The 24,691-nt window shown below is 42.8% G+C and overlaps 1 protein-coding gene across 5 annotated transcripts in view; it reads right to left on the reverse strand.

The window, feature by feature from the left end:
• The window catches only part of phldb2b (pleckstrin homology-like domain, family B, member 2b), a 44,387-nt gene that overhangs the window by 10,672 nt on the left and 9,024 nt on the right, over positions 1 to 24,691 (reverse strand). For 2 of the 5 annotated variants that reach the window (XM_033638707.2, XM_033638706.2), the window contains exons 2-15: positions 24,264 to 24,320; positions 23,996 to 24,119; positions 22,104 to 22,202; positions 21,075 to 21,158; positions 14,378 to 14,497; positions 11,982 to 12,166; positions 10,393 to 11,625; positions 6,603 to 6,983; positions 5,686 to 5,847; positions 5,364 to 5,501; positions 3,938 to 4,066; positions 684 to 839; positions 240 to 350; positions 19 to 93 (exon numbers count right to left, since the gene is read on the reverse strand). In XM_033638707.2, coding sequence (XP_033494598.2) covers positions 19 to 93; positions 240 to 350; positions 684 to 839; positions 3,938 to 4,066; positions 5,364 to 5,501; positions 5,686 to 5,847; positions 6,603 to 6,983; positions 10,393 to 11,625; positions 11,982 to 12,166; positions 14,378 to 14,497; positions 21,075 to 21,158; positions 22,104 to 22,202; positions 23,996 to 24,119; positions 24,264 to 24,320 — 3,054 coding nt within the window. Of the gene's footprint in view, positions 1 to 18; positions 94 to 239; positions 351 to 683; positions 840 to 3,937; positions 4,067 to 5,363; positions 5,502 to 5,685; positions 5,848 to 6,602; positions 6,984 to 10,392; positions 11,626 to 11,981; positions 12,167 to 14,377; positions 14,498 to 18,562; positions 18,769 to 21,074; positions 21,159 to 22,103; positions 22,203 to 23,995; positions 24,120 to 24,263; positions 24,321 to 24,691 lie in introns of those variants that run through there. The other 3 variants (XM_078162503.1, XM_078162505.1, XM_078162504.1) reach the window with 3 other exon arrangements.

Raw genomic sequence — 24,691 nt, forward strand, 5'->3', positions numbered from 1 at the left:
GCTGTCAATCAAACCTACCTCCCTTAAAGTGAAACTTCGGCCACCAGTGAAGTCTGCATATTTTCTTTCCAGCATAGCGAGATTTTCCTTCTCCTAAGAGACAGAAAAAGGAAACAAATGAAACAGCAATCAATTTTGAAAACAAAATAAACTTCTTCTTCATTATTCATTCTTTATATTCATACACAGAAGCCAGGACAGCCACATGCAAACACACACAAACACGGACAGCTTCGTACCCTTTGCAGCATTGCTTCGAGGGTGCTCCTCTCCTTCAGGAAACTCTCCTTCTCTCGCTGAGCCTGCTGGGTAATCTGCGCTGCCTGTTTCTTCAGAGTTAACAGTCGCTCCTGAAGGTACAGCAAAACAAGCCTGTTACGTGTTTCTAGCTCACTTATCAAACTAGTGCCAAAGCTACTACATGAAATAATTTTGTATGCTTTCAGACCATTTTAAACAGAGATTCATCTTAAAAGGTTCAGTGTGTAGAAATTAGGTGTTTCACAACAAACCAGTACATCTTAGAAAATTCGAAAAGGCTGCACATCAGCAAAAATATGGTTAGGTTTTTATTTTAATGGATTTTTAACTTATTCTGGATTGTAAATAAAACATGATATTGTACAGTATACATATTTCCATAGGTTGGATTCAAAACAAATAGACAGACAGACAGTCGATACCTTGCGAGTGACAGTGCTCCGCTGGAAGTCTGCGATTTCCCGGAGAAGCTGTTGCGTGTGGGTCTCCTTCTCCTCGTCTTGCCTGCTCTCTTTCTCCAGTTGCTGGAACTCCAGGTCCTCAAATCGCTTCGACTCTGCATCGAGCACCTCACAGTCCTGAAAGACAAACACACACAAGAAATAATGCACAGGTAAACAGGTAAGACGAAGGATTGCATGTATACATCGTAAACTTAACGGGACATACAGTACAGGCCAAAAGTTTGGACACACCTTCTCATTCAATGCGTTTTCTTTATTTTCATGACTATTTACATTGTAGATTCTCACTGAAGGCATCAAAACTATGAATCAACACATGTGGAGTTATGTACTTAACAAAAAAAGGTGAAATAACTGAAAACATGTTTTATATTCTAGTTTCTTCAAAATAGCCACCCTTTGCTCTGATTACTGCTTTGCACACTCTTGGCATTCTCTCCATGAGCTTCAAGAGGTAGTCACCTGAAATGGTTTTCCAACAGTCTTGAAGGAGTTCCCAGAGGTGTTTAGCACTTGTTGGCCCCTTTGCCTTCACTCTGCGGTCCAGCTCACCCCAAACCATCTCGATTGGGTTCAGGTCCGGTGACTGTGGAGGCCAGGTCATCTGCCGCAGCACTCCATCACTCTCCTTCTTGGTCAAATAGCCCTTACACAGCCTGGAGGTGTGTTTGGGGTCATTGTCCTGTTGAAAAATAAATGATCGTCCAACTAAACGCAAACTGGATGGGATGGCATGTCGCTGCAGGATGCTGTGGTAGCCATGCTGGTTCAGTGTGCCTTCAATTTTGAATAAATCCCCAACAGTGTCACCAGCAAAACACCCCCACACCATCACACCTCCTCCTCCATGCTTCACAGTGGGAACCAGGCATGTGGAATCCATCCGTTCACCTTTTCTGCGTCTCACAATGACACAGCGGTTGGAACCAAAGATCTCAAATTTGGACTCATCAGACCAAAGCACAGATTTCCACTGGTCTAATGTCCATTCCTTGTGTTTCTTGGCCCAAACAAATCTCTTCTGCTTGTTGCCTCTCCTTAGCAGTGGTTTGCTAGCAGCTATTTGACCATGAAGGCCTGATTCACGCAGTCTCCTCTTAACAGTTGTTCTAGAGATGGGTCTGCTGCTAGAACTCTGTGTGGCATTCATCTGGTCTCTGATCTGAGCTGCTGTTAACTTGCGATTTCTGAGGCTGGTGACTCGGATGAACTTATCCTCAGAAGCAGAGGTGACTCTTGGTCTTCCTTTCCTGGGTCGGTCCTCATGTGTGCCAGTTTCGTTGTAGCGCTTGATGGTTTTTGCGACTCCACTTGGGGACACATTTAAAGTTTTTGCAATTTTCCGGACTGACTGACCTTCATTTCTTAAAGTAATGATGGCCACTCGTTTTTCTTTAGTTAGCTGATTGGTTCTTGCCATAATATGAATTTTAACAGTTGTCCAATAGGGCTGTCGGCTGTGTATTAACCTGACTTCTGCACAACACAACTGATGGTCCCAACCCCATTGATAAAGCAAGAAATTCCACTAATTAACCCTGATAAGGCACACCTGTGAAGTGGAAACCATTTCAGGTGACTACCTCTTGAAGCTCATGGAGAGAATGCCAAGAGTGTGCAAAGCAGTAATCAGAGCAAAGGGTGGCTATTTTGAAGAAACTAGAATATAAAACATGTTTTCAGTTATTTCACCTTTTTTTGTTAAGTACATAACTCCACATGTGTTCATTCATAGTTTTGATGCCTTCAGTGAGAATCTACAATGTAAATAGTCATGAAAATAAAGAAAACGCATTGAATGAGAAGGTGTGTCCAAACTTTTGGCCTGTACTGTACATCTGATAAAACATGCAAGATGCAGGTAAACAAAAAAACCTAAAGGACTTGTGGTCACACACAGATACAAAGGGGATGTATGGCTGTTAAATGCATGCAAATACATCAATATAATAAGATGCTAAGATTTACAGTGGACTCTGGAGTAGCACTGAAGCAGTAAATATTATGTTATATGGTTCAGACACACTGAGAACACTTAAATGATGTATACTTTATTGATGAATTAATCTAACATCATGAATTATCTAATCGATCAAGTGTACATTCAAGTGTTCATGGACAACCTGACAACATGAAACTCTTCATTTAATTTGATAATTAACCTTTGAAACTTTGAGTGATGAGAATTCTTCCCAGTATGGGTAAACATGTGAATCATGTTGATATTATGACAAATCATGAAATATAATAAAAACTCTGAGAGGAAACAGCTTTGACACACACAATAAGAAAGCACCTTCTCATTTCACAATACACACAGACACAGACGAAGCAAACCAGACACACACATATCCCTGATGTTTCATCAACACTTAACAGTCATGCAGAGCACTACACCAAAGCATAACCAGTGTCTGAGTAAGCATGCAACATGTTACAGGCTGTAAGCATTCCCCTGAAGTACAGATGATTTAAAAGTGTTGTCTCTTCAATGCATCTTTTTAAACATGTTGTTATGTGGGATAAAACCAAAGCACCCAGAGAAAACCCATGCAGGTTTGGTTAGTGGTGACTCTAAATAATCCATAGGTGTGAATGTGAGTGTGAATGATTATCTGTCTCTAAGCGTCAGCCCTGTGATTGACTGACAACCTGCACAAGGTGTACCCCACCTCTCAAGCAATGACAACGGGCATAGGTTCTAGAGCCCTGCCACCCTCCAAAGCAGAAGCAGGTACAGCGAATGGATGGATGGATGGACTGATATTATGTGGCAGACACAAAGTGTAATGCCTTCAACCTTTTGCCTAAATATCAGTGTACTTATATAACAGCCAAATAAAGAAATGTGTGAACACAGAAACCAAAAAAGCTAGACATTGAGAAGAGAGAACATGAACCAGGTAAAAATCAAAGATAGATGTGGGGTGAGGTGCACGTTAGCCTAGGAAAGAAAAAGTGTGCATATTCACATGCAAGTTCAAGTATGCATCACGTGTCTCTTTCTCGAGTCTTTTCATGTGAACACCTGTCCACATATGGTTTATGTTTTAAGTGTCAATATCCTCATGTGCACTTACATCTGCCTTTGTTCTGAGTCAGTCAGTGTATGCATGCTCAGTTTTCTCTGTATGGATCCACTGGCCTACACACTAAAGTACATACCTTCTTATGCATATGTTTGTGAGGTGTGAGTGTGTGTGTGTACTGACCCTGGCCAACTGCTCCTGCAGGGGCTCCTTGGTGGCCTCAGGGCAGCTGTCCAGCTGAGAGCGCTGCTCACACACAATCTGAGCCAACCTCTCTACTCTGCCCCTTTCTGCCTGTAGCAACACGCTCGCCTGGCATACACACACGTACATAACACATAGACGCACATACGTGCCCACACAAACACGCATGTACACAATGATCATGTGTACATACGAACAAAGAAACAGAGACACACATGAACACACACATACAGGACAGAGAGAGGATGGCAGCGTTAGTGGGACTGGGGAGCCACAGTTAGTCACTACGGCGACCAGGTCAGCAAGATTAGCCTAGAGGGACGGCAGGGGAGGGAAAGCACGAGAAAAAAATCTACCAAAGGGATGGAGAACTGGAGAGGTATTGAGTAGAAATGAAGGTAGTATGAATAGTGTCATGAGTTCTGTCTCCTGCCTTTCTTCCTCTGTTTGTTTGAATGGAAATGACTGAGGGAATGGATGAGAAGGAATGGCTCAGAAGATTAATGATCCTCTCTATAAATAACACAACATATACACACACCCAAAGTCTGTTCAATCACTCAACATTACCTGCTCTACAACGGAAGCTTTGAACACTCGGGGCAATACTTATCTATCTGATCAGTCTGTCTGTCTTTCCCTCTGGCTCACTCGGTATCACAATACGGTTTTATCATATACAGTATCTACTTCCTGTGGGGTCCATGGAAATTTCACAATCATTCTTGGGCTCAATCCAACAGATGAGAACACCCCAATGCCAAACTGAGACATGTGCACGCAAACACACACATATACACACAGCAAATTTAATCTGTTTATCCACTTACACTCCCCACCCTGTCAATGATACCACATATTGGTATAAATGTAGACAGACACACATAAACACACACATACACACTCACTCACCCACACCCACGGTCCTCCCGCAGAAGTGTGTGTAAGACAGGATCACTTGGTGACTGCTATACCCTGGGCAGTATTAGCAGATATATATTTGGAGCAGAGAGCATGAGAGGGATTAACACCTACCAGTTAGTCACATGACCCCTAAATGTATGAGAGTCGGAGAGCAGAGTATGTATTTTCAATACCACATACACACACACATACACCTTAGGAAGGGAAATGTTTAGTGTACATGTTTGAAGAAGGGTTTTAAAACACTGATACATTTTTTCCCCCCATTAGTCAGGGTATGTTTCTCTGCTCTGCCCAATACTAATATGACCTACAAGTCTTTCAGCAAAGAAAGACAAACAATTTACAGGCGATGTATCATCAAACGTCATTGTCTGTGGATTATTGCTCTCTGCTCTTGCTCTCTGTGTCAGCCATTCTGAATCTCTGAGAAATATCCATCTCACTCACTGTTTTATAATGAGACGGCCCTGTTAAATACCTTTTCCTTTTCCTGCTGGGACTTGGTCTCTAGGTCAGCCATCTTGTTGTGAAGTGCTTCCAGAGCCTCTTTCTCCTGCTGGAGAGCAGTGACCTCTGAGTCCTGCTCGGCCTCCACCAGAGCTCGCTCAAGCTCCACCTTGGGTAAATACACAGCAGTATGTAAACCATTTGTAGTGATCCTTGGTCTATCTTTACTGTTATTACAAACCTGTACATAACACTACAGAATAAAGTGTGAACAAAATGCATTACGGATTTGATTTGATGCTGTGTTCTGTCTGCCCAAAGCGGCATCATCCCTCACTCTGTCTTCTCTTTACCTCTTGGGCAGATTCCTCCATTTGGTTGTCCAGCTCTTTAATCTTTTGCTCCAGCTCCTCCATGTTGTTCAGCACCTGGATCCTTTCCTCTTCCACACGCCTCACCTCCTCCTCTGAGGGCCTCACTTCATGTCCGCGGCGATGAGCTGCATCATCTAGAGCCTGGTAATGACATTGTCACAGAGATTAAACCATTGTTAGGATGTTGTTAAAACTTTTTTAGGGCCAATATGTTCACAGAAAAAAAATCTAAATCTTATATTAAAGCTTATAATATTTGTATCCACTGTCAGACTGCTTTAAGTTTTTCTTATGGTGGCACAGTACTTACTTAAGGCGATAAACATTTCTGTTCTATTGCACCAAGAAATGTGGGCAGACACCAGCACACATAGACCCACATACACAAACCCCAGCTGTCAGCTCTAAATTGTAACACTTAGCCTGCTCTAATCTAATAAATGGGCTCTAAATATCTCCTATCTGTGTACGTGAAGGATGTGTGTGTCGATACTTTAATAAGAGGAGTGATCCTTGTCACTCTCTTCTTTTCCAGAGAGAACAGGGAGCATAAACACTTCCCACATCAATCCTGATTAATCTTTTAAGAAGCTGACTAAAGTCAAAGGTGCTGCTTCAGCAGTCTTACACTCTTTTCAGACAGGAGACGTGTATGATGCTGAATGATAATGTAACATGCATTTGAACTGTTCAAAAGAGACTGTTGCTTTGCATTATTCAACCCATATTCTCAGTGAAATAAAAAGGACTCTGTATACTTTTATGTTTCATACATTTCTGCACATTTTAAAGTCTGAAAATTGGGATGGAAATTCTGTAATAAGTCTCCTGTTCAACACTCAACAACAGCTAAAGATGTAGTAAATTTGTAAAAATAAATATCATATCTCTTGTACCTCATTGGTCCTCTGAGCGCGTGGAGAAGGTGAGGGGGCAAAGCTTCGCAGACTGACGGCAGGTGACTCTGCCCTGTTGTCTCGGTGACCGCTGCTGCGCCTCCGTCGTACCTGTAGATCATCATCATAGTAGCCATTCTCTGATCCATGATCTCTGGCCATGTGTCCATTCCCCGTCGTTCCATTAACAGCTGAAGAGTCAGAAAAGACAGATGGTGTGTCGTCATCGTCGTCGTTCACTTGAAGCTTCTCGAGCTCCTGGTTGATCTTCTGGAGGTCCGCCACAGCTGACGTGGGACTTGTAGCCTTGTTATCGCCATCTCTTTCAGCCCGGCCCAGCTCCGAACACAGAGACAAGATGGTCTCCAGCCGTTGTCGCTCCTGGGATAAGCACACACACATACACACAAGTTACAGTATGTGCAAATGTGTTAGTGTCAGCTCATTATTATTATGTATGATGTTGTTTAGGAGAGGTTATTTAAAAAAAGATGTATTTCTAAGTGGCAGGTCGTGATAATTTTACTTCAAAACCTTCATAGTAGCTACCTTGAGTGACAAAAGCAAAGTTCCCTACTGAACCCAGTCAGTCTCCTAGACACACTATAGAGTGTTGGGGCGCTACACAAATACAATATAAACCTGTGCTCTAAAACAACACAGACTTGTAGTGGTGCTGAATGAGCGCACTGAAGGTGAGATATGTCAGACAACAAATAGAGTATAAATGATTTCAGGTAGTACCTAAATTTCCATGTCATTTCTATTAGTCAGATGTTAACTATTCAAAACCAGTATGCAACAAATTTTGTGCTATTTCACGCTGATTCTGACATCTTATTTTTCTTCACATACATGCATTTGCGTTTGCAAAATCGGTTAAAATAAATGTACTTGTTATGTACCATACTAGAGCGAGAGTCACAGCAGCTCATCTAGTATTATTTCTTTCTGTCATAAAATCAAGTTTCCAATGCTCAAGTTACCTGGGGAAGCATCGTGGAAGTGAATCCCTCTAGTTTAAATGTCCTTGTTTAGTCCAAAATACACTCAGTGCCATCCTATTTGATGTTGTTTGTAATCCACATACTCAAGATTAGTATATAATTTGTGTAGTCTAGAAAGTATATTTCTTCTAACTATGAATCCCTGGAGCAAGACTTCCCCTTCCCACACTTCTGCCTGCCTGAACACAGCAATATGGGGGAGCTACGGAGGCTGCACACAGTCAAAATACCCCCTCATAGGTTCAGCAGTTGCTTCTCTGGAGGGAGAGGTGTGTAAGCTACACGGCAAGCCTGTGTGTGTAATATTAGAGGTGGAAAGAGGGAGGTTAGAAAAAGAAGAACGTGGAGCAGAGGTGTGTGAATGTGTGTGTATGAGGGAGAGAGAAAGAGTAAGCTAATGAGAAGGCAGACAGCTGTCAACTATGATCAGATGTGTGCACAAGAATGACTCAGGACACAGGAATGTGTCTGTGTGTACTGCCGCTAAGGAAACAAGACACTTTCCAGGGAAATGTGCTCTAGGAAGGAATCTGAACCAGGTGAAGTTTGGACTTTGAAAGTCTTAAGACAGTTATCTGCCAGATTAGAAAGCCTGAAGAGAGATATCCTATTTAAGAAAAGCATTCAAGCACTACACATACATTATATTGCTCATCATTTAACCAGTTATTTTAGAAATGAAACATAAAACCGTTATTAATTTAAATCAACATAAAATAATTAATCAGAATACAATTTGTTTACCAGGGGAATTATCTTTTGTATAGATGTGTGAATGCACACAAACAAACAAACATATAAAGCCCATTTATAGCGTGTAATGGTAACCAGGGGCTGAGGCAAAACAAGCCTGTGTCAGTTTGTCACCTTGTTCTATTCTAATAGACACAAGCCTCTGTGGAGCCCTTAAAGTAATCAGCTGTCAACTAGAGAAAGACAGATGGAGAGAGGGAGACACACTGAAAGAATAAAGATGGAGATAGAAAGATGGAGAGAAAATCAAAGACAGGAAAAATAGCAGGAGAAAGTGTGAGGAAATAGAAAGAGGGGTAACAAGTTAGGAAATATGAGCCGGGGCTTTGGGCTGACAGTGGACAAAAAGTGGAGTGCTGGAATTAAAGTATTCTGATCTCTCTAACCTGCTGTGCTTTTCAGGGGAAATAAAAAGCAGAGAGAAATGGGGAAAATGGAAATCAATCACACTCTTACTTTAATCTCTCTGTCTCTTTAATCCGTCTTATTCTATTCGTCATGATCACCTTTCAGTGCTCCGTTTTTAGTAGCCATTACAGTTATGCTTTGCTTTCAGTCCTGTAAACTCCAAACTAGTTACACTAACAAGACATAATACAGTACTATGGTAAATGACACTTTGTAAATATGGACTGATGGAATAATAACTTAAACTTAACCAAACCATATCAAATGTATTAAAACTGCAGATCCTAAATATTAATCTTGTTAGCTGTTATTTCCCTTCCTTTTGTAGGATGTAGGTTTCCTGTAGTGCCACTAGAGGGCAGACAAGGTTAAGGCAATGCTTTCCCAAGCTTGAGTCTTGAACACCGATTCTGCAGGTGGCTTTCTCACAATGCCGTTAAAATCAGTTAGGATCAATCACTCAAAGCTGTTATTCGAAACATATTTTAAAGGTATTGATAATTTTGACACTTAAATACAGATACTCAAATAACTGTTTGATTAAGCCAATTAGAATACATCATTTACTGTACCTAACGAGTGGCTGTTATTTTATAGATTGGGGCACAAACTAAAAACAAATGGTTGTGAATCAATCAACTTCAAATGCAACATGGCTGGGTTTAAATAAATGTTCCTTCTTGACATTAAAGTGCACTCTGATCAGAGAGGGAGTGGCATGTCCACACTACTTCATCTTGCAAATATTACTACAATCAAAAATATCTGGAGGCCAGCTGAAAGCCACTGAGAAGCTTGTGAAACATAATTTGGTTTGTACAGCATCCAGAAAACGATTTCTCACAGTCACCACTTTACTTAGCAGAATATGACTGTGTGAAAGCGAGAGCGATTTACAGAGGGAAGGATAGTGGCAGTACGAGTCCAGCTGTCATTATTATATGCTGAGCATCTGTGTGTTTATCCACCTGCTACACTACAACTCTGCTCTCTAATCTTCTTGGTTTCACTAACCCACATGTGACTGATGTGTTCTGTGGCTCTTCAGTGGTCCGAACCACACTGGGCGGACCTCCAGATGACTGACATAAACACGCACCACACATACACACATACACAATCCAAGCACAAGGTTAAGAATAGCCCTGTTAGTATGGGCTAACTGCCAGAGGCATCTGTGGAGTGGTGAACCTCAGTGTGTGTGTGTGTGTGTGTGTGTGTGTGTTAAGATCCCTGGGAGAGTATGTTTGAGGGGACAAGGAGGAGGTTAATGTGAAGGGATGCATTCCTGAACTCATTTCACTTTATTTGTGTGATTGCATGTGTATGCAAAACAATAGCAATCTTCCACTGCAAATTTGAACATATTCCCCTATTTTCCTTCAGTCATCTTACGAGAACAGAGTGTTCACCTGCAAACAGTCTGTCCATCTGTAAGCTTAACTAATTTACACATTACACTACAGGATGGGGTCTGTATCATAGGTCACATCTATACAATGTCATGTGATCCAAATGACAACATATTTCCATAATTTGAATATGCAGACACTGGGGACATGAGGAAAATTTGGTGTCCTCTGTTCAAACAGAGAAAGCCACGTGAGCAAACACAAACTCACCAGTCTCTCCACCTCCTGCTCACGGAGTCTCTCCTCTTTTTGGTGTTGGTGGTAGTCGGTCAGTTCCTCCTTCCCACTCAGTGAGCTGATGCTCCCCCTTCTTTCCCTGAAACCTCCAGGTGGGGTCACTCCTGCCTTTCCAAATGACTGCTTCCTCTCACCCAGCCCCATCCCAGGTTCCAGCCCCGCCTTCCCAAATGAAGACCTCCTCTCTCCAAGTCCAAGCCCCAGGCCACCAGAAAGCTCTAAGCCCACCCCTCGCCTCTCCCTTTCCCCCAAAGTCAGGCCCACTCCTGGGGAGACTCCACGGTTGGCCACCCGCTCCAGCTCTGGGGGGCTGGAACTGGTGGAGCTGATGGAGCCAACAGAGCTAGTGGAGGTCAGGCTGAGTTTTTTGGCCACTCGAGGAGAAGAGGAGCCCCCCGCTCTGGATGGGATGGTCACATCAGGTGGGGCGTTTGTGGAAGAGATAGAGGGGGTGGTGGAGGCAGAGCTCTTAGGGGAAGAGAGTGAGATAGACACAACACTTTCTCCTTTTGTGGTCTGGATTTGATTCTTGTTGGATGAGAGCTGGCTAGAGTTACTAGAGTTGTGGTTGAGGTCAGGGCTGGCATTCTGGCTGTTGTTGTAATGATCTTTGCTAAATTTGTAACTGCCAGCAACATCGGAACGCCGTGGGGGGAGCGTTGACAAGGTCAGAACTCCGTTGTTGTTGTCACTGGGGGACTGGGAGGGGCAGAGGCGTGGCAGTGAGCGGCTGTGCCCTCCTCCCATCATACCACTTAGCGAGCCCGCTGAGTATTTCCTGGTTCTGCTGCTGGGCGATGGCTCTTGGTTGCCGTAGCTACGGCGGCCAAGACGGGGGCTTGAGGGCATGCTGGCTGCACCTCCCGTTGATGGAGTGCGGGGTGAGGAGGAGGAGGGAGGAAGAGACAGGAGGAAACTGTTGCTACCATCAACAGAAGTAGAGGAGCCGCCGCCATTCCATGTGGACAGTAAAGAAGAAGAGCCCGGGTTGTGCAAACGCCGGCCATCGCTAATGCCGTAGTTGTCCTGGTTGCGACTGCTTGAAATGCGGGAGGTCAGAGAAGAGTCAGATCGTCGTCCAGGGGAAAGAGGGGGAGCAGATTTTAAAGACATGGGTGCACGATCTGAGCCATAGAGACGTCTTGCCTGTTCCTGGTAGGATGATGAGGATGTGGCAGGACTCGTGATAGGTGTGGTGGGGGGAGACTGAGAGATAAAATAAAATATATATATATGTTACAATAGAAAATACTTAAAATGCAATCTTAACATAATACCTGATGCATATAAAATATAAGCAGACCTCCACTCAAGCTTTGTGACAGAAACAAGAGTTACGAGTAAATCTTGTGTTGCCTGTTAAACATTGTAGTGGACTACAAGACAAGGGGTAAACCCTGGTTAGCCATATTAAGTCCTGTAGATAATAAGTAAACCCTAGTTAGCTCTGTTTCCCCTAAGACAAACATCCAGGCTAACCATATAGACTCTACAAGCTCTGTTGGGGCATTACGTAGAAAGCAACATAATAAATCCTGAAGTGGAGCTAAATGATGGCTGACCTGTGTCACGCTGAAGTAGGAGGGGTTCGCATTCCCGTTGGCTCTCAGGCTGTTCTCCAGGGCAATCTTCTTACGCTGCAGGGTGTCCATCAAGTCCCTGAGCTCAGAGGCTGATCGCATGCCCCTGGCACTGCTGGTGCCACCCACCACCGCATGGCTATAGTCACTGCTAAACTTCAGGTAGTCTGGAGGTGCGGAGAAAGTCAAAATGGAAAAGAAATTAAATGTAAAATATGGGTAATATGCAAATAAAGGTTAGCATTCATGGGTAAGAGGAACAGAGAGGAATATGGAGTGAGATTGTGAGCAATGAGAAAGGAAAACTAAGGGCAAATACAAGTAACTTGCAATGTGCAGTGGAGATTCATATATATATCTAGACATGGACGTTACATTCTTCTCCGTTCAGTTTGTGGAAAATTGAGAAAAAAGATCAGCAACAGGAAAAGAAGAAGGGAGAAGAATGAAACGAGGGAGGAGCACAGAGTCATAAATAGTGGCAGAGGAGAGAAAGGGAGTAAGAGAGCAGTTGTGTATGTACCTGAAGCTACAGCTATTCGTAGATGGGGCTATTGGCAGAGCAAACCCAACCCAAACAATCTGCAACTGGCAGCAAATCACCCAGAATACGAGTCAACCCCCATACACACACGCACACTGCACAAAACCATCCATTAGATCCAAGACAAATATTTTAACTCTAACTTGGGTTCAGTTCCTTGAGAGTAGGATTTTGGGAAATGAAAAAGACCACAAAATATTCTGGAATACCCTCAAGGGGCCCCCCGCCTTTCCTAAAGCCTTTTATTTAAAGCAGTTTCAGCAGTAAGGGGGTCTTTTTCCAAACCTCAACTAAGTCCGTTTTAACTTCCTTCCTGCTAAATCTTACCAAGACAAATCAGACAAAGACTATTTTTGGTAAAGGATTGCTGGGGTTGGAAGGAGTATTTTTGATTGATAGCACTCGTTCTGCTTTTTTGTGCAGAATTTAAAAAAAAAAAACAACTCTGAATAATATCCTGTCATCAAAAATGCAGGTAACACAAAGAAGAGGGTAGGAAGAAGCAATATGTGAGAACCTGCCCAGTGTTGTTAATTCATCTGCGGCTTTATGTGGAAAAGGAGCTATTACAATTTTCAAGCTTAGACCACCCAGTGTTTAAGTGTCACACACGCCCACACACACCAAAAAAAAAAAAAAAGTTTTCCTACAACTGAAAACTGTGGCTCCGCCTGAGAGAAACACACATATGTGTACATGCCAAGAGTGTGCAAAAGTGTTGAAGAATTTAAGCATATGTTAGAATGTTAAATTACTACTGCTTTGTTGAGTTATATTGTCAGAGAAACTGGAGTAACTAAAAACCCTTGTTGTAGCTGAATATAAGCCTGTGTGAGAAAATGTCAAACAGTACACAGTGGAGAGAAATGGGGCAGAAAATGAAAGACATCATAAGACCTAGAAACACACAGACACACACGCGCAGGGTGTTTGTGTCCATACATGGGCAGAATTATGCTGGAGGCCTGGCGTGCATCAACTCCCTTCTATCGTGACTATTCTCCTCCATGCCCAGCTTCTTTTGCTTTGTGTGGCAATCTTTGTTGTAGGTGCACGTGTTAAGAGTGTGAGTCTTGGCAATCTGGAGGATAATAACTTTCTGTTTGCAAAGTGTGTGTGAAAGAGATGTGAGCTATTTCTACAAAAACATCAGTGAAGCAGAGGAGAGAGGAGTGCACTCCTCATGTCTAGAAGTTTAAAGAGCAAGGACTCCACTGATTATGGCACACACACACACACACACACACACACACAGACACACACACCTTGCTCAAAGTCTGATCAATCACAAAGAAGACAGCGGAGTCCAGCTGTATCACCATGGAAATGCACAGGCACCAGATGACAATAACATTCCAATATGCTTTGAATTTAAGGTTTAGCATGTGTGACAGAGAGAGCGTATGTTTAGGAAAGACAGATGTGAGGACTGAAAGACATACCTGCCTCCACCCTACCCTTCAAGCTTTCTAACACACGCACTCAAGACTAACATCCCAATGTCACACACCTGTCTGGGTCACGACTACCTGTGACTTTACCCTGAGGTCCCTGCCAGGGCACAGGAGCAAACATGTTCATGTCAGATGTTACATAAGGAGAATAAAATGATGATGAACTACAGGCAGAGCGCGGGTGAAAAGCAGATAGACGAGATGATGAAAAGGGAGAGGGAGGAGGAAGATGAGTTGGTGATGTCGGAGAACAAAGACAGAGAGGAGGATCAAAGAAAAAGAACAGGGATCAAGTGCAGGTTATGGGTCAGGAAAGGGTTTTACCAGCCCCCCTTTCTCTGTGTGTGTGTGTGTGTGTGTGTGTGTGTGTGTGTGTATACCTGTGTTGTAGGCTAAAGCTGACACGGGGCTCTTCTGTGGAAGCATGCTCTTCATTCTGTTTGCCTCCTCAGGGTGATTGAAGCGGAAGAAATAGGACTTACCCAGACACAGGGAATAACCTGGAGAGAAAACACACAGACACACGGGGTGAAACTAGAGATACAACTCATACTTACTTTGACTGAGGTTGAATACAAAACAAGTTAGACAACGGTGCCATATATATTAGGGATACATTATACACTACATATGAAGAGGCACTCATAAAGTACAGTTTCATATTGGTATGAGCCTGAAGTATTTATTCACAGCCAGAAACACAGTCTCTCACACACTCGTGCACAGCCAGCCATTCCAGACCACAGTGTTTGCTCTGGCCATCAATTAGGCTGAGAGGGCCAGGTATTAAACAAGATGTCAGGGTCACAACCTCTGTAATACACACAGACAGCCACAGCTGTCCAAATACCTCAGAAGGGAAGGGAGAAAGACACCAGTGCTGACACACACATAGGGGATCTGACGCAGGGAAAGTGAGAAAGTGGACAGCAAAAATAAGAAACAAAGAGACCACAGTGATGCAAAAAGGAGAAGACAGCAAAGAGGAGAGTAAATCACAAGACTGGCTAATAAACAAAGAGTTCGCTCTTATTTGCCTGTCTTATCACACACACACGCAATCTCCTTTCTCGCTTCATTCTTCAAACCTCCAGCCCTGGAGGTAGAAGGTTCAGATAAGCATTACAGTAAACCCCCACAATGTTAGCATGTGTGTAATAGGCTAAAAAAAAGCACCTCCTTAATAGCTCCATTACAGTTACATCAGATTCCTTGGACCTGAAGTCAGACACAGCTACTGAGGCAAGAGGGGGGATAGCGAGAGGGCGAATGGAAAAAGACTAAATGGAAAAATGTCAGTTGTTTTTCTTTCTTTTCCCCCCTCTCTCATTCTCATTTCACTTTTGCCTTTTCCTTTCTCACTCGTTTCCCCAACACCTCCACTGAAACATCATGTTAAAAGCCTAATTTCAGATTATAGTTTAGTTTTAAGAGGTTGTATCTGTCTAGACGTGGCCTTAGTGTGCCGAGAGAGCGGATTCTTTACTGCCATCAAAGCTGTAATTTCTCAACACAGTGGGGGGGGGGACCTGAGTGCTGTGGTGAGGTGGAGCTAACACCACACACATGAAAACAGTGTAAGAAATGTTTAGTCTGCACAGCTGGACTGTGAACTTCTCAAATACATACTGGTGTAAACACAATCTTGCAGGTTTGGGTGCAAACTGTGAAGCAGGGGCACTGTGATAGAGAAATCTAAAGATGTGCGTCTTGCGAGTACAAGAAGACAGAAACACACACATGTTAGCATGAAGGTTAGTGTGAGCAAGATCTAATAATATGTGTTTCTCACTGTCAGACATGAGTAATGTGTGTCTTCAAAATGTTGTGCATGCTGTGTGTGTCAGTGTGGGAACATGTCGCGTAGCAGTGTCTACCTAATGACTCACAGTAACTCTCAGTATTTAGCAGGACAGCAAACACAGAGGCACAAGCACACTCACACTCTTTGCCAGCAGTCAGCTCTTGTAAAAATCTAATTTCCTACTCTCAATAGCCTCACCATGTGCCACCTTTAAAGTGGAGGGTAAAGTGTGTTGCCCTGATTTGTTCACAGCCCCCACCCCTCGTGTCTATCTAATTTCCCCACAGGACCTCTTAGCTAACAAATAACCACTAGCTAATCCTCTCCTCCTGCACATCTTGGGCATAAACAAATAAAAGCAGTGTGTGTGTTTGTGACAGAGGAAAAAAGGGGGAGACGGGGGAATTTAGCAACAGTATTTTTAAAATGTAAAACCAGCTGATTCAACTTTTAGATCTCCTCTTGCTCTTTCAGACACACAAAGCTGGATTATTAGTTAAACAGAAAAAAAATGCTGACCTTTCCCTAACCCTTACTCCTAAAATACATCTCTGATTTAAGTACAAGAGAGCTCACAGCATGCGCTACATCCAACCAAAAAATGCTAATCTTAACTGCTTGCATACAAACTAAATTTAAGTCTGCTGTCCTAAATAACTTGCACATAAACACATGCCCACTGCCCTCTGCACACACACTCACAAAGACATACCAGGCACAACACATTTTGATCTCATTCACGTGTTTACTTGTTTGCCAGCTAATTGAGTTTGCCTCCCACGTCAAAGCATGCACCCCCCCCCCAATACACACATGCACAGACCCTCTCCAGCGAAACTGGAAATTAGTCTGTATATACATTTATGGGGATAATTTAAAGTTTGTGATCTACAAAGTCAGACCTCAGAGTCTTTGAGGGCACAGATGTAGGAACCGTATCACGTCTGGAGCCAATTTTTGTTTCCATGTAGATCACAGCGAACCAAACTACGCTCTCACCACAATGTTATGGAAGGGGAAACTCAAAACTGTTTCTATATTTGGTTAACATAAGTGGGGGAATCAGCAAATTGTGACCATTGGGTCAGAATGAAAAATAAACCAATGAAGATCCCATGTCGAACAGGATGAAACTCTGAACTGAAACTAATTGGTCAGGTTTGACATGCAAAGTAATCACAAGTAATCACCAAAAAAGATGCCCTATGTGTTTTACCAAGATACATAAACTATTTAAAAAACTGGCTGCCTTCTAAATGTTGCTATGATCCCTTCATTCTACATGGTACCAAAAGCTGAATTTACTCATTCATGAAAAGATGCATACACACAAGGTCCCAGTGGGAGTGTAAATTGGCCTCAAAACCACAAATGAACCCTCTCTGGGGGACAAGGGTCCTGCAGTAACATCATAAAAAAACAGACTGGTCTTTCTCAGGGGAGTCCGTGTGGATTAGTTCAGTCAGTCACTCGCACTTTCTCTCTCATATATATATACACACACACACATATTCTGGCTCCTCACCAGAGGCTCAGTAGATATCTGGTCTGTGCTTTATCTCAAATCTAGTCCACAGAGCATCACTTCATTGACCCACCCCACTTCTCTCAAGAGAGGGTTGCAAGTCTAAGGACAACCACGGGTAAACCATAAACTACCCCTAATCTATCACAGAGAAAATACAGAAAGATAACACAAAAACCACACTCATAATATGACTTATTTCTTATTTATCTGTTTTTTTTGTTTTGTTTTTAAAAAAGCCCAAATGTGCTTGAGGCAGCCAGAAGAAAGACTTGCGGACACAATAGCATCCAGGACAATGAAGCAGGTTTTGTTTTCAGGTGTCAGGTAACATTAACACTGAACCCGTCCTCACAGCCATGGGCTAGTTCTCTTTGTCACATGCAGCCACACCAGTATGTGAACTTGGCTGCTAGTTTACGACCCTGAGGCATGCACACTATCAAAAAGCAGCAGCAGCCAACAGGTTGAGATGGAACACCTCAAAAAATTGGCTGCGAAGAGGAAATCTGACTTTCACCACTGACCGGCTTGGACCGCATTAAATAGCAGCACTGATTCACACCTCCACTCCTTAAACAAAAAGGCATGTGCTTTACAGTCTTATATCATTCCTGACATGTAAAAAGGCTAATTAAAAAAGCGTATGGTTGATAAATAAAAACAGGCAGACATCAGCTCATTTTCAGATTAGTGCAGTAGTATTTCCATTGATACATGGTGACAGATGGGACAGATGGGACAATCAGAAGGGCTTTCTTTTAAAGGAAAATCAATAATATCTGCTGATGAGCAAATGCTGTTTATCCTGGGTGATAATAGAAGCCAACCCTGCAGATTTAAGTGTCATGAGACAAAGCCTTAAATACACACATGTGTGGATTGATGGGGATAACATTGCTTAACCTGTTCAAAGAGCAAGTGAGGCTGGCTTCAAAACAGTGTGCTCACAGAAAACATGGTAGATAACATTGGTTTGAATGTGAAACAGCCATTTTTAGCATCAAACACACTCACAACACATTCACATAGATAAATAGCATCTCAAGGGAAACTACAATAGTTTACTACATCTGTAAGGTGTTTGGCGTCGTAAATAGGTACAAAACACTAACGTATTTAATTCAGGAAAAGGTAAAAAGCTCAGTGCCACAGTGCCTGAGAAAATGTTACGGCACTTTGTTACGTTGTTTACAAGAGCTAACGTTAGCTTAATTTTAAAAAACCGTTACAAACCGTTTGAGTCCCATTCAGTGAGCACAACGACTTGTTCCTGACTTCCCTTTAACGTCTAACAAATGTTCATGACAGGACCTCAAAATGCCTCCTTCTAGAAATGTAAAACAGAAAATAAAAATATATTTATATATCTACACTCCTGCCGGTCCCTGTGTCGTTATTTGCCTCCTCAGCTGTGATATCTCCTCACCCCGCTTCACTCCGTGTCGAAGAAAGTTCACTGATTTACCATCCACGAGTCTGAGTACTGGACTGTACCAACTCTCGGTAGAGAGGGGGTAAGATGCTCAATGTTTATCAAAACGAATGGTGTTTAAATACTGTTGAGAAATCCAATACCACTGTTGTAGATTAATAACACCAAAACGACTATTTTAAAAGGAAAAACATGTGTAAATAAGTAAAACCACATGTAAACTATCGGTGTGATACGCCAACACCCCTATCTGCAGATGGTAGGGTCACAAGCTATTAGACAGTGAGGTATTTGGTGGACGCCCCCTCAGCCTTCCTTTGTCTACCTACCTATTTTCTCCCTGTTGTCTTTGAAATACCTTGGACGAGTGTAACCCAAAACAACTGGGCTACAGAGACTCACACACAAAACATATTAAACTGATGGCTTTCTTTTATTACAATGACAAACTAATTCATTTAAGAGGCAAATATACTGACTTCTGAAACAAAGCAACAGTTGACAAAGAGCAGATTTGGGGGGTATGCTTGGCAGACTGACTGGCTAACTTTGCTCCCCTGCCCGTGTCAAGGGTGCTCTCACCAACTGTTTCTTGTTTCTTTTAGATGCTTTGTTATCTGCATGTATTTCAACACATGAACCCATTGACAGCTAGAGCACTGCTTTTTATCATGCGTGCAGATGCGTGTGTGTATATAGCCTCATTTCCATTGCATGGTACAGCAAGGAGAGGCAGAGTGGTTGTTGGAGCAGCTGTGTTTTGTTCAGCAGCTTGATTTGCATTTGCTGCAGACCGGTGTGAATGGTGGGAGATTGAGTTTTAAACCCAAACTCCATTTAAATGCTATCGGAAATGCAGAAATAGATGTTATCCCTAATGGTTTTCACAGTATTTAGAAAGATCAAAGCCTGCAGTTATAGGGCTTGTCACTGTTGTTTTTCCTACATGATGATTTCCATTGTCATCATTGGAAAGCTTAGTATGCTGTATGAACACATTACTACTCAACAAGTGACTTACAGCTGTTCCAGTGAGTTGAAAGTGAAGCTGATGTGATTCCAGGTCAAGCTCCGAAGTCCCAAATACAGAGCAGATCACTTCCTAAACATAGCTAATCATCTCCAGACTGCCCCACAGTGTGCATGTGTCAGTGTGTGTGTGTCAGTGTGTTTGTGTGTGTGGTTAGACTAACTCAACCCAGAGCATCTGAGGCCAGTGGATATTCCTGAAAGATGTTCACTCTTTCTCTCGCTCCATAATTTTCCTAACCATGCCCTTTTGACTTTTTTTAAAAACACCCCTTTTCTCTTTTAGTCCTTTTCTCCACCCCTGCGACTTCACAAAGCCCCGGCATCATGCGTGTACACAGACCAAGATGATGTCAATATTTGAATCAGCCAGGCACAGCGAGAAGATAAATAGGCCTGTCAATATTTAACTTGAAATGGCTAGGCCACACAGGACACAATGAAAAAGGAGGAAAGGGTACACAGAAAGGATGGAGAAGCAAAGTTCAGAGCAAAAACAGTGAAACAAGGAGAGAGCTGCAACTGTGTAGGCAACCTGGCAGAACAGAGAGGGCAGTTCGACAAGAGGTAAACAGATCAGGATACTGGCAGACGAAAAACAGACACGTGGGCAGGGGAGGACAGAAAGATAAGAAAATACATGCATTCAGATATGGGAGGATACCATGTGTGTGTGTTTTGCAAGTTTTCTGCAGGCTGCTGTAACAGAATTGGATGTGCAGTGTGCGCTCCACAGTTGCTGGAAGCTGTGACTCACTGTAGCAGCGAGCTGATCCAAACCACAATGAATTAAACCAAACCAGAGGTGCACACACATGCACTACATCATTCAAAACACACACACAAACATGTGGAAATGCTCACACACACACACACACACACACACACACACACACACACACAGGCCTATACATTTATGTGAAAACACACACATACACACACACGCACACACGCATTGTTTCCATGCAGAACGTCAGCACAACGTTAACTGTGCCCATGTGATTCATACACACACCGAACGGAATGCAAGTTAACCAAACCACAAACTAACCACTCTCTCTCTGTCACACACACGCATGCACACACACAGGAGTTATGAAATACAGAAAGTATGCACACTCCATGCAGTTAAGTCAACTTTCACTCCACCTATTTTAATGACCAGTAGGTGGCAATATATCAAAGCATGTACAAGTGTGGCCCCAACACCTGATATACTGTATGGGCGCTTTCTGTAAGTAAACTGAGCTACAACAAGTGTGTGTGAGTGTGCTTAGATCTTACCCTGTGTGAGTGGTGTGGGCACAGTAACCTGTACTCCATCCAGACTGCAAAGGTGACCACAGGGGTCAAGGGTCACCACCCCTCCTGTGTTACAGGTAATGATGAGAAAGCAAGGTATCAGTATACCTTCAGTGCAACGTAAAGCATCTGTACATTTCTACATCATCACTTATTCAACAGCGCCTCGCTGCTGAAAGATCACTCCTAACTATTTTAATTATAACATACACACAAAGCCATGCTATTTCTATCTTCACTACAAGGCTTCGTGCTGAATGCTTAGCGAAGTCATTATACAGGATGTATCACACAGGAACAAAAAAACAGTGTGTAATCAATCACTCTGCCTCTCTCTTTAAAGATCACTTTCTTTCATCCACACCATACACTGACAATGTACTGAGAGATATCCAGCTTTAAAGTTCATCCACTCCTATATTTATCTTGAAACACATTTCATGAAACAAGTTTTATATCTAAGTTCGGGAACAAAGACCACCCCTCAATGTCATCTAAAGGTAATTAAACACACCTTATCTGTCTCCCCTTAATCCCCTTTTCTTAATGACTCCCCCACCCTATCTCAACTTCCCTGGTTCCGTTGCACCCTCCTCCCTTCAGCTGACACCTGTCCGCAACCCTCATTACCCCTACCTTCCTTCCTTCTCTGTCCCTACATCCCCTACATCATACCTTCGACCCTCATCCCTTCATTCCACATCCCTCGAACCTCTTCCCTACTTCCCTCGACCCTCATCCCCATACACCGGTGTGGTATGGTAATTCTAACTGACTCTGATGCAGCTTTGTTATATTAACCCTCTTAAAACAAAAGACTCTGAGAACGACTGAACTAAAATGAAAAGCCTTGTTATTTAAACAAATCCTTGGCCCACACCTAGCAATGTGCAGACGCTAACTGGGTAGCAATTTAAGTACACATTTGCCTGTCCTGAAAAGATAACAGTGTTAATTAATCGGTCTGCCAATATTATGAATCCATTCCATAGAAAGTGAACTGACATCAACCTTCATTGATGATGAGACAGTGCTCTGCCTCGATGCCAGGCCCCTGGATGGTGATGTCCTGGGGAACTGGAGCATCTTCTCTGCCGATGCGGGTCACCCCTGGAACATCGAGCAATACACAATAAAAATTATAGAAAATTGAGATTAACTTTGATTGATATTGTCTCCAAGAAAACCTGATTACTTGTAGACAACATCTTTACAAGTAAAACTAAACTAGCGCAAAGACGCACATGTCTTTTTGAACCATGTGTGGCCTGTGAGCCACACTTATAAGGAGTACTTCAGTATAATTAACTTGAACTGTTTATTCTTTTTGGAGAAAAATAGACCCTCAGTTCTCCTTAAATGGCTTTTCACATTGTTGGCATTCCTCACTGAAATGGAAGGGCACACCAAGCCAGGCAACTGTGAACGTGTGTGCAGTGTGGTAGAGGTTATCCAAGAAGCATAATAATGTCAAATATTCCTATCATTTTAATACCATCCACTGTGTAATACTGTAAATCATAAGTGGCTGATATCACACTTAACCAACCACTTCATATGCATTACTGTGGACGTATGACTGACTGTGGTTAATAATTTATCAAACTGACCGCAGCTTTATTTAAAAAGGTCAAAAATCCATCCATTTAAAAGCCATTACAGTTTTCCTCTGCACTGTTCTCACGGCCGAGAGGAGGCAAAACAAAAAGTGTCTGTCTCTCTGCATTAGGGACATAATGAGAGCTCTGTGATTCCCACAAGATATGTTAACTGTACGAGTGTATGTGAGAGTCAGCGGTGTTAGCCAAGGACAGACACTCACTTACTTTTAATGCTTTTAATCTACTGTCAGTCACTTTGTATTAGTATCCCGTCTACTGTCTGCAGGCTATTGAATTATAATAAGTCCTACAAGCGTGCCTCTCGTTATATCATGTCGTAAATCTCCATATCTTCGCTCCCATCTCTTTGCTATCATGTGTTTGGCTAACTAGCTGGAATAGTAATTAAGCTATGGCACCAGGGCTTGCTGATGTAATGAATGAATGTGTGAGCATAAGAGAAGGTGAGAGTGAGAGCGCAGCCACCTGTGGATGGCTGATGATAGAGAAACTATAAATACGTTTAAATACACTGCAGTGATGTCACCATAATCATCTAGTGTGTGTGTGTGTTTGTGTGTAAGCATCATGTGTGCCATGTTTGAACTTATTTTAGTGCAACTTCTCTGAGGAATAGTGTAGATTTCAGTCTTTATTTTAGTTTAATGGAATGGTGCTCTCTCTCTGTCAGGCAGCCACAGCGTGAGTCATCTCTCTTTTATAGTTGTTTGGGTTGCAGTCTGTAAGCGCAGTGTTTTCCTCATTTTTATACGGTTAACTTTGGGTTCAGTCAGCGCACTAACCAGTAAGTGGGGTAATTTTCGTCCCCATTGACAATAAAAATAAATAACCAGGGATGTAGTAATTTGTTTAAATATGTGTTTTCGGTCCGAGGGAGCCTTGTAGGAAGAAGCTATGTTAGCTCCCTGTCTTGACTTTATTGCGACCCAGCATTAAGTATCACTTTCCCCAGTCATAGCCCCCCTCCCACTTCTCCAGTAACCATGGAAATGAAGCGATGGGTGGGCGGGGAGAGGGCAAAAAGAGAGGGGAAGGGGAGCGGGGGAAAGGCAGGGAAACAAAGCAATGAGGGAGGGACAGAGAGGGAAGGGAGAGTACTGTGAAGGTCTGGGTTCACCACAGGTGACAGCTTTACATGACTTGTGAGAAATTACATTCATTTAAAAACTCAATGATCCTGGGCATTTGTAAGACAGGGGAAGATGAATGGTTACTGTATAGCCTGGTAATCCTAACCCAATATGTGAGTGTTTCTCTGCTGCAAGTGTGTGTGTGTTTTACCTTCTTTCAGTGGCAAGAGGGTGATTGCTATACTCAGCCTCCCACTCCCCAGGCTCACCAGGTGAGGCGTGGCTGTCTGGACCTTCAGCCCCTTTCCAGTGTCAATCAGGTCCAGAGGTGGAGACTAGAAGCATCAGTCAGAGTGGAAAGGTAATTCTAACCTTTATTTATTTTAAGTACAGTATATAAGGGAAATACAGTATCCTAAATGATATAAAATGTGTGTATGTGTGTTTCTGTGCATGTGTATGTGTGTGTACTGTGTCACCTTGGGTTCAACTGGGGACATCTGATCTGACTCTGGTTGGAACATCATCTCGGAGTCCTGCAGCACGGATGAGAGAGAAGGGAAAATAAGCTCAGACCGCACATGTAATTATTCACACACTAAATGCCTATGCTGAAAATGGTACTGCATACCAGCATGTAAGCAAACATGACATACACATGTGAGAGCAGGGTCAAGAAAGTACACACGAGTTGTTGTACACATCTGCGCAAATCATTATGCCCATGCACAGCTACACACACACACACACACAAAGAAAAAAAACAACTGTGCCCAGCTGCCACATGAGAGGAACACTCCGTGTGAAAGTGTTCCAGAGGGAAAATACCATTAGAGAGGAAAACTACACACACAGGCACACAAAAGCTGGTTTGCAGTGGGAAGGAGTGGTAGAAATGTTCCATGAA

The sequence above is a fragment of the Epinephelus lanceolatus genome, chromosome 20 (assembly GCF_041903045.1).
Source record: "Epinephelus lanceolatus isolate andai-2023 chromosome 20, ASM4190304v1, whole genome shotgun sequence".
In the NCBI taxonomy this organism is placed as follows: Eukaryota; Metazoa; Chordata; class Actinopteri; order Perciformes; family Serranidae; genus Epinephelus; species Epinephelus lanceolatus.